The 10,026-nt window shown below is 33.9% G+C and overlaps 2 protein-coding genes across 2 annotated transcripts; both read left to right on the top strand.

Annotated features, from left to right (window-relative positions):
* The first annotated feature begins 1,081 nt into the window (after nt 1-1,081).
* Nucleotides 1,082-3,216, top strand: LOC125214942 (F-box protein PP2-A12-like). Its single transcript, XM_048116180.2, has 3 exons — nt 1,082-1,530; nt 1,677-1,795; nt 2,489-3,216. The coding sequence occupies exons 1-3, from the start codon at nt 1,210-1,212 to the stop codon at nt 2,907-2,909; spliced, it is 861 nt and encodes a 286-aa protein (XP_047972137.1). The 5' UTR covers nt 1,082-1,209; the 3' UTR covers nt 2,910-3,216.
* Nucleotides 3,217-5,771: 2,555 nt separating this feature from the next.
* LOC125212344 (lysophospholipid acyltransferase 1-like) lies at nt 5,772-9,699 on the top strand. The gene is made up of 8 exons (XM_048112478.2): nt 5,772-6,129; nt 6,464-6,519; nt 7,375-7,595; nt 7,683-8,091; nt 8,485-8,570; nt 9,077-9,140; nt 9,225-9,337; nt 9,432-9,699. The coding sequence occupies exons 1-8, from the start codon at nt 5,831-5,833 to the stop codon at nt 9,570-9,572; spliced, it is 1,389 nt and encodes a 462-aa protein (XP_047968435.1). The 5' UTR covers nt 5,772-5,830; the 3' UTR covers nt 9,573-9,699.
* Nucleotides 9,700-10,026: the final 327 nt, after the last annotated feature.

The raw sequence follows: 10,026 nt of genomic DNA, 5'->3' as shown, positions 1-10,026 counted from the left end.
TTATTAATATATTACTCCTGTATTCCCCAAGTTCCACTATAAATTAATCATTATATAATTAGTACTATTTGATTTATGTACTGATAATTTATGTTCAACGGAATCACACAAGAAAAAGAAAAGGATAGTGATTTAATAATACCAGTATTAATTAAATTTGAGCAATAATGATATGACTAATTTTGGAAGGTAAAATAAATATAATAGTAATAAATAAGGCTCAACCTCAACCCTCGATGATATTCAATTTATTTAAATTTGATTTAATGTAATAAAAACATTTGAATAATTGGATAATAGAAATAAAATTGAAATTAATAGGAATATATGTGCAATTTTTTAATATTTATAAAAAAAAATCATTTTTAACATTTACAGAATTATTATACTAATAAATTGTGAAAATTTTCTTCTTATTATTATGATAATTTAAAAAAGAAAACAAATAAAGTTAATTAAAATATCAGGCATGAATTTGTATTTAAAACTTTGATACGTAGATAATATGTGAAGAATAATTATACTAGTGAGTTTTTAATGATCAAATCGATGATATATTTTTTAATGTAAATTATAGAAAGGTGAATCAACAAACTCATATATTATATAAACTACAAACTTTTGAATACGGTATCAATAGAATGTGAAATTTTAAAATTTTGATGTCAACACAATGTTAACACAGTATCAACCGTTGACATTGTGCTGACATTTTTTTATTACTATTATTTTATATCTGTTGATATTTTCTAACGATTTAAATTATAATTTAGAATTATAAAATATTTAGAATTTATATTTAATTAGATTCATATATTTATTTTTTATCAAGAAGATCTTTAAGCTGTCTAAGGATAAAGTTTTCCCTCTTTATTTAAGAAATAAGGATAAGTTTGACCAAATCTGTAAAGAAGGATTATAAGAAATATAATCCTATGGATTCTTAACCCAACCAAAACAAAAAATAATAGTACTTTTTTTGCTAATATTTTGACGGACCAAACACACGCAGAAACACACACAAGGACAGAGTTACATTCACACCGTACGCGTCCACCTCCTTCATATATATCCATCCAACTGGCTCTCCTTCTCTCTTCATTCATTCTTCCCTCTCTCTTATTCTCATTTGCATAAACCACATCATCTTCCTCCTCCCTTCCAATTACGCCCACGGCCTATTCAATTCGGTTCCTTGATTGCAATCACATGGGCTTATTGTTTTCGTTGCCGGCGGCGACCGCCATAGCCCCGTCGCCGGAGCCGGGGCTGGGCGACTTGCCGGAGAGCTGTGTGGCGTCGGTTATTGGCCACCTCGAGCCGATGCAGATCTGCCAGCTTGCAAAGCTGAACCGGGCTTTCCGGGGAGCCTCGTCGGCCGATTTCGTTTGGGAGTCGAAATTGCCGGTGAATTACGAAGATCTTATCGGTAGGGTATTCGAAAATGATGCCTCTTTCTGCAAGGGTCTCTGCAAGAGGGATATCTATGCGAGGCTTTGTAGGGCGAATTCGTTCGATGGTGGCTCTAAGGTTCGTTTTTTGTGCCCTAAATTCGATTGAATTCGTTATTGTCGCGATTTGTTAAGGTTTTGGATATTATTTCTATTGAATTGTTTTGGAATAGGGTTTAATTGAGATTTGGGTGATTGATTGATCGATTCTGGGTGATTTTGCAGAAAGTATGGTTGGATAAGAGGACAGCCAACATTTGCATGTCGGTGTCTTCAAATGGACTGGCGATAACGGGGATTGATGATAGGAGATATTGGAGCCGTATTCCAACTGAGGAATCAAGGTGAGGATTAATTTTGTTAATATTTTTAACTTTATAGGGGCGTAATTATAAATTGAGATTTGAAGAATTTAATTATGAAATGAGCTAAAAATGTTCAATCCATCAAAGTATTTGTCGTATTAGCCTATGTCATTCTTCTTAGTCCAAGCTTCCACACAAATTAAACGCAAGAAAGTAGTTACATTTTAGGTGTGTTGTTACAATATTATGCAACAGAATGATTTTGTATTGATTGGTCTTTCTATGGGATTTGCTGAAATAATTGCCAAAATCTTGAAAGATACTTTGCTTACCGAACATGGTAACTGTTAGGAATGAACTAATGGCTGTAAGACTATATCTTGCTATTCCTTTCATAGTTATGAATCAGAAAACCTTTCCTACTATTGGAAAAGGAACCAATTTTAAAAGTAAATTTGTTGGATTTCACAAAGGAAGAAAGTATGCTAACTTGTGTACGATGATCAATTGGATTGTTGGTGAGTGGTGACTAATTTACAAAAGTTTCTTGAATCCTGCAGTAGAAATAGTGAATCTTGATAATGACCTCAAACTCAGTATTTATGTTTTACATCCAAATATGAAATATTTATGCACTTGTCTCCCTCCCTGTGTTCTTTTAGAAGCAATACATGTGCATTTCATAGCCAGTAAAGGTTAACTAAAACTGATGAAATTTATTCTTGTGTGTAGGTTTGCATTAGTTGCATATCTCCAGCAAATATGGTGGTTTGAGGTCGATGGGGAGATTGAGTTCCCCTTTCCGGCAGGGTCGTACAGTATATTCTTCAGATTACAACTAGGACGTGCCCATAAGAGGTTTGGGCGTAGGGTTTGCAACTCGGAGCACGTTCATGGCTGGGATAAAAAGCCTGTGCGGTTCCAGCTTTCGACCTCAGATGGTCAGCAAGCAACAAAACAGTGCTACTTGAAGGAGCAAGGGAGGTGGATCCATTATCATGCCGGAGATTTTGTTGTCTCCAGCTCGTGCAAGTCGATCAAAGTCAAATATTCAATGACACAGATTGATTGCACTCACACCAAAGGTGGGCTGTGTGTGGATTCTGTACAAATACTCCCTGCGGAGTTCAAAGGGAGGTTGCAGCATTTTTAATTGCAACCCTTCTCTCTGTTGGAAATCAACAATCTTTGTAGAAAAAATGAGGTGTAAAGGTCTTCATAATTCAGAGTGTAGGTTTTGTAGGCCTCATGGTAATGAGGTATCTGGTAAAGATCTATATTTGGGATCTTTTATTGTAAAATAATGTGCATCCTTATTGTAAAATGGTTCTCCTTTATGTTTTTTGTAGTACTAAATATATGACCCACATGTACTAATCATGGTGGTTATGTTCCTTGTATGCATGTGGAGTTTATTGGTGCAATGAACATGAGGTGAGATATCATTTTGCAGTAGGAAACCAGACTTTTACCAGAAATGTTACAGTCATAAGACCTAATTTTCTGGATATTTGTTTCTGCCTTTTATTTTATGATTTTTGGCTGATGCAGCTATTTTGGAACAATTTGTCCAATTATTGTTTATGTTACTCCCACTTTTTCATAAGGAGAAACGAAATATCGAAGTTGCTATCATAGTTTGTTTGTACTCTCATGTGAGCTTGTAATCAGAAATAATTACTCCTATTCTTTTATTTATTTGGTGGGTAGTATTGAAATGTTGAATTATGAAAATGTTATGCGATTTTCTGGTAATATCAGTGGATCTCTTAAGGCCACACGTAGCTGTCTAGATATTCTTTTTAGTACTACTACATAAAAATATCTTTATTTGAGACATTCATGACGGTGAAGCTTTTCTAAGGAAGTAGGGAATTTAATTTATATCTTAAATGAAGTACTTTTTTTACAAGTATGGAGAAATTTAGTGATCAAACTTCCTTTTTTTTTTGTAGTAAAAGCGAGTATTAAATTGTACATTCACCAATTTTTTAAACCATCAAACTAGCCATCCCTTTAGAAAGAGTTCATTTTACAGTAAATGTGAAACTAAACAATCTTTATTTGTTTATTATACCTTAATGTAAGGTATTTCATCTTCACAAAAACTTTTATGTGGATGTTATGCATCTGTGGTCCCATCCACGTAACCCAATAATATCATTTACTTTTATAATTTTATTAATATCATGTTCGGTTACAAAAAGCATCCTTTATAATGTAATATTGTCTAGTTTCATATATTGGCTTCTACGAATAGATATCAATCGTCATGTATCAATTGCATTTATTAAAATTATTATTATTTGATAGCGTTGGTCATGTATCAGAGTAAAAATTCCATAGTCCTTCCACACCATAGTGGCATAGTGATATGGTGTGTCTCATTAATAAAATTTTGACAAATAAAAATAAATATTACCCACATGCCACATCAATTACACATATCTTATAAATAACGGACACCAAAAGGCGTCTACATGCTCATTTTATGGTAAGTCTCTAATAGTATTAAATGTATGGAAATTCCCATATGTAATTATTGGTGTTCCATATACTCATTCCATATACTACTACAATATAAATACATATAATACTTATAATATTATATATACGCATAAAAATTATTATACATATAAAAAATATTCATATTGTGTCACTTTTCACGTCAAGGAAAACAAATCATATTAAACTCTTTGATGATGGTACTATTTAAATATTTTTGGGTAAAACTTATATGCATATTTGAAAATTTTAAACAAATAAAAATTATAACTATTTATACTATTTTGTTAGCATAATAAATTATAATATGTATTTTTACTATCTTTTTATTAGCTTATAAAAATTCAAGATCTTAAAACAATGAAAATAGAAAATCAAAAATGAAATATTCTTATATTATTTCAAATAAAAGTATAATGAGAGAGAAATGTTGTATATGGCACGTCAATATGAATATTGATTTTTATATGTATTAATATTATTATATTATGAGATGAATGCACATATATAAATATTGTAGTAGTATATGGATGCCAATAATTATATATGGCAATTTTCATATTTAATAATATTAGGAGACTTTCCATAAAAATAAGTAAATGGACTTCTCTTGTCCGTCAGTTTATAAAATATATATGTACAATTGACGTGGCATGTGAGCATATTTATTTGTATTTATCAAAAATTAATTGGTGAGACACACCACATCACTATGCCACCATGGTATGGAAAGACCATGGAATTTTTACTTGTATAAACTGTATGGAGGGAAAAGTAGGGTCAATGTTATTTTTCATGTAGCATCCATTTTTTTTAAAATATTATAAATTGAAAACAGTGATAATTAGAGGATTAAGTTCTTATATAAGTTCTTATTTTCAATTATAGTTCAGATATATAATACTATTCAACTATTTAAGTTACATGAAATATTATAGTCCTACTAATAGTTACAGATATACATATTCAAATTTATCTTATTACAATTATTTTTAAGAAAAACTGGATTGAATTATGGAAGAATTGGGAAAATATAATGACGTAGGCATAACTAAACTAGAAGTACTAACATTGCCGATTGAAGGTCTGAGTAACTGAATATATTTCTATGGCTCTAGGCCTAGCTTGGGCTTCGGTTGAAAACCAATCAAATTAGAGTTCATTTCAATCGATTAGCCCAATCCAATCAAAATCCCTCTACATTTTAATGAGTTTTTTTTATGATTGGCTCAACTCAAAATAGAGAATATTAGCTGCAAATTTCTATTTTCTCTGTAAACTAGATTTAATTGGACTAAACTCCCAAGCATATAATGATGGAGATATTCGCACAAAAACCTAGCATACATTGATTGTTTCACAAAAAATTGCATGATGGAAAACGACATTTGTTGTAATTCCCGATCTACCTCCAAAAATTGATAGTAGTTCAGTGTTTTAATTATTTAAATAATTTAAGATTGTTTAATATCCAAAAATGGTTTACAATAAATAGACAGAGTGTTTTAGTTGACGAGCCATGAGAGCAAACATAACAGAGCTCTCTCATCTCAGATTCACTCTTCCAATATGGAGTTGGATTCCATGGCTTCCTCCATAGGAGTATCGGTTCCGGTGCTCCGCTTTCTGCTCTGCTTCGCCGCCACCATCCCCGTCAGCTTCTTCCACCGCTTCGTTCCCGGTGGACCGGTGCCGCGCCACTTCTACGCCGCCGCCACGGGAGCCTTCCTTTCCTATCTCTCCTTTGGATTCTCCTCCAATTTGCATTTCATTGTGCCGATGCTCTTAGGATACGCCTCCATGCTGCTCTGCCGGCACTATTGTGGAATCATTACCTTCTTCCTCGCCTTCGGTTACCTCATTGGCTGGTCAGTTGGAACTTTTCATTGTTCTCGATTTTGTCGATTTCTTTTGATTTCAATTTTCAAGCATTGTATCTATCGCCTCAACTGTGCTAAGTCAAATATTTGGAATGCCCCTATTTGGCATCTTAGAGCTCTTTTGCCTATTACTCGTTATTTGTGAGCTATATTCAATTTACTTCTACTGTTTTCTGAAATTGGAGTAGGATTAGTTGTTCATTTGAAGTTATTTGGATAAACGTTTTTATTTGTTATGGTAGCAAATCATATACGGTTCAAGTTAAGCGTGGGGGACTATAAAATCAGTTTCTTACTGTTTGAATAATGTTGATGTGTGCAGCCATGTGTATTACATGAGTGGTGATGCATGGAAGGAAGGGGGCATTGATGCTACAGGTGAGCACCTTCTCATTACTTCCAACTTAAATTTGTTTCATTCTTGAGCATGCTCATCTTTGGTTGTTGATTAGTATCAAAAGCCTAACTCTGTTGAACACGTACAGTACTAGCATGGTTATGACATGCTGTAGCATTTATTTACTGATGTGAGTATCTTAACTTTATTAAAGCAATTTTCTTATTATGGTATGCTAAAGTGTGTGTAGAGCTGCTTTAAAAACTTATTGGTACAACTACTATGTTAGGCATTAGGATTATTATGCTTCTGTATAGTGATATAGACTATGTATTAATGTCTATATATCTATGAATGGAATAACATGCTTTTTTCTTATGCTGCATATCTTTATTTTATATTCTGTAATGGTAGTAAAACCAATAGTTCTCTCAGTTTTTCTATCTGTAGATTCTTTGGTCAAACCATTTTGTTCTCTCAAATTCTGCGCTTGTGAGCATTTAAAAGTAATGTTGATAAAATCTGCTTCCACATATAAACTGCATATATCTCTTAGCAAAGCACCAACTATTGTCCTCTAGTTCTTTTTCGATTACTAGACCAGAACATTGGATGAAAAGTGTAATTTATCATAAATATTGCGGTTCACAAAATGTCTAAAACAAACTGAAGATGCCTCTGCATAATGAAATGGGATTCAAATGTAAATAATGCAAATCTGCTCCTTTTAGAGTAACCATGTGGACTGTTCAAGCTTGCTCACGTAAAATGAAATGATTCACAACATATCAGCCTCTTTCTACTGAATTCTGTAGTTAATCATGATTCATGCCTATGAAGAAATATCATGATTTCACTGAAATTTCTTATATATCCTTGGCGTTCCCTATGTATAGGTTCTCTGATGGTGATAACACTAAAAATCATATCATGTGTGATCAATTACAATGACGGAGTTCTAAAAGAGGAAGATTTGCGTGAGGCTCAAAAGCGGAACCGGTTGAAAAAGCTGCCATCTTTGCTTGAGTACTTTGGTTACTGTCTGTGTTGTGGAAGTCACTTTGCTGGTCCAGTGTATGAAATGAAGGATTATTTGGACTGGACTGAGAGGAAAGGGGTATTGGTTCTATATTCTTATAAATGCTTCAACATGTATCCCTACTTTTGATCTTGTTTTTGATTCAGCCATTATCATCTGTGATAGATTTGGCAACCTACAAAGCAGGGGTCATCCCCCTCTCCTTATTTGGCAACTTGCAAAGCTGTTCTTCAAGCCGTTGTCTGTATGGGATTATATCTCTATCTTGTAGCACATTTCCCACTTTCTCGATTCACAGAACCAGTATACCAAGACTATGGCTTCTGGAAACGACTAAGCTACCAGTACATGTCAGGCTTCACTGCTCGTTGGAAATATTATTTCATTTGGTCCATATCAGAAGCTTCTATTATTATATCTGGTTTTGGATTTTCTGGCTGGACTGATTCGAATCCATCCAAACCACGATGGGACCGTGCAAAGAACGTTGATATATTAGGTGTTGAGCTGGCAAAGAGTTCCGTGCAGTTACCCCTTGTATGGAATATTCAAGTTAGCACCTGGCTCAGGCACTGTAAGTTAACTATTTTTTAAAAATGCATAGCTGCTAGCTGCTCGTATTGTTACCTCCAAAGTATCATGGGAGTAGTCCAAGTGCAGCATGGCCTTTATATTGGTTCCTTGCTCTGCCATAGCTTCAGAAGCTAAATTCTGAAACGGTTTCTCATCAAAAACAATCAATTGTAGTTGATCTTAGATGCGCAGCTGAAATTATTACTATGCGTACCTTTTCTATTGTGCTTGCATATTTTGAGCTTAGAGTTAGGAATATGATTGTATGATAGTTTTGTACACATTCACTTTGAATTATGCTATTTTTTACATTTGCTTATCTAATATCTGTAAAATGAATCATAAAACTATAATCTACATCTTCATCTAATCTAATTTTTGTTACATTGTTTAGATGTCTATGAGAGGCTGATTCAGAATGGAAGGAAACCAGGCTTCTTCCAGTTGCTGGCCACCCAAACTGTCAGTGCAGTCTGGCATGTAAGTGTTAATACTTATCTTCTCACCCTAATAGATTTTTTTAGCCCCTTATTCTGCTTTCTTCATCAATAGTTACTATTAGTTCCTGGAATTATCTTCTCCCTATAGTAAACTGTCAAAGAGTACATGTTGTTAGTCATTTTGATTTCTGCAAAATGTGGATACAGCATATGAAGAATGTCTATAGGACTAAGGTTGAGTTGTTAATTCTGAGATAGGCAAGATGTTTCAAATTGTGTGGCCATGCTTTTAAGGCCTGGTGTCTTTGTAGGATAACATATGCGTAATTTCTGAAACAAATTGCATAATTTTGTCTGTCAATGTGAATGTACACAATATGATGGTCACAGAAGGCTTAGTTTTGTTAGTGCTTTTCTTTCTTTCTGTTTAAACACTCTCATTTGAACTGCTTGTTTCTTTTTCTTAGGGATTTGAATGGGTGAGTTAACCAAGATAGTTAAATGTCCTGATTAATATAAGTTTTTTACTGATTCATTGGTTGACAGGGATTATATCCGGGGTACATCATCTTCTTCATTCAATCTGCTACTATGATTGCTGGTTCAAGAGGTAAGCATCAATCTATGCCAACACTACTTTCAGGCAGCGTTTGAATCATTTCTTCACATCCGACTTAGCTTGGTCTATGAGCAGTTCTTTACAGATGGCAGCAAGCTTGTCAATCATCTCTGGTTAAGAACCTCCTAGTGTTCGTAAACTTTGCTTACACACTTCTCATTCTGAACTACTCCTGCATTGGTTTCATGGTTCGTATGTCTCTCCACAATTAAATTTCGACTAAAGATATCAACAGTAATGTGTAGCTGATTGACCATGGTGTTGTGCTTGTGCCTTAAACAGGTGCTCAGCCTTCACGAAACAGTCAGCGCCTACGGAAGTGTTTACTATATTGGAACGATTGTTCCAATAGTTCTAATCCTGCTTGGCAAATTCATCAAGCCGGCGAGGCCAGCAAGAGGCAAAGCTCTTAAAAACCAGTAATGGGATTCAAATAGCATTTTTGGAACTCTATTTGTGATTCGAAGTAATGGAATTGTAATTTATCTGCATCTTTTTGTATTTGTACCTTGCGTACATCCAATCTAATAACAAAGGTGTTGAAAGTTAAGTATTGATCGCAGTTTAATGCATTTTAAATGAAATGTCAAATCTGCAACAAAAGTTGGATAAGAAGATAGATGACTTAATTCTAAATGAGATGTCAAATTTGCATCAACAGCCAGAGTATGCAGAAGATTGTCGTCTCTCTCATCACAAATAGAATAAAATGCCCTTTGAGGGCTTCATGGTATTTTGGAGCATAAAAGTGTTCAAAAAATAAGTCTCTCCAAAGATATTACATCAAGGTTCAGAAACTTGTGTAGATATGTTTAAAGATTGAGGGTTGCGTTTGATATTGTGACAAAGTTTAGGTTAAAAAATGTAGGTCACTTTT

This window comes from Salvia hispanica, chromosome 3 (genome assembly GCF_029641045.1).
Source record: "Salvia hispanica isolate PSC_SH4W2 chromosome 3, Shi_PSC_v1, whole genome shotgun sequence".
In the NCBI taxonomy this organism is placed as follows: domain Eukaryota; kingdom Viridiplantae; phylum Streptophyta; class Magnoliopsida; order Lamiales; family Lamiaceae; genus Salvia; species Salvia hispanica.
The sequence above is the reverse complement of the archived record's forward strand: the minus strand, read 5'-3'. Positions and strand labels throughout refer to the sequence as shown.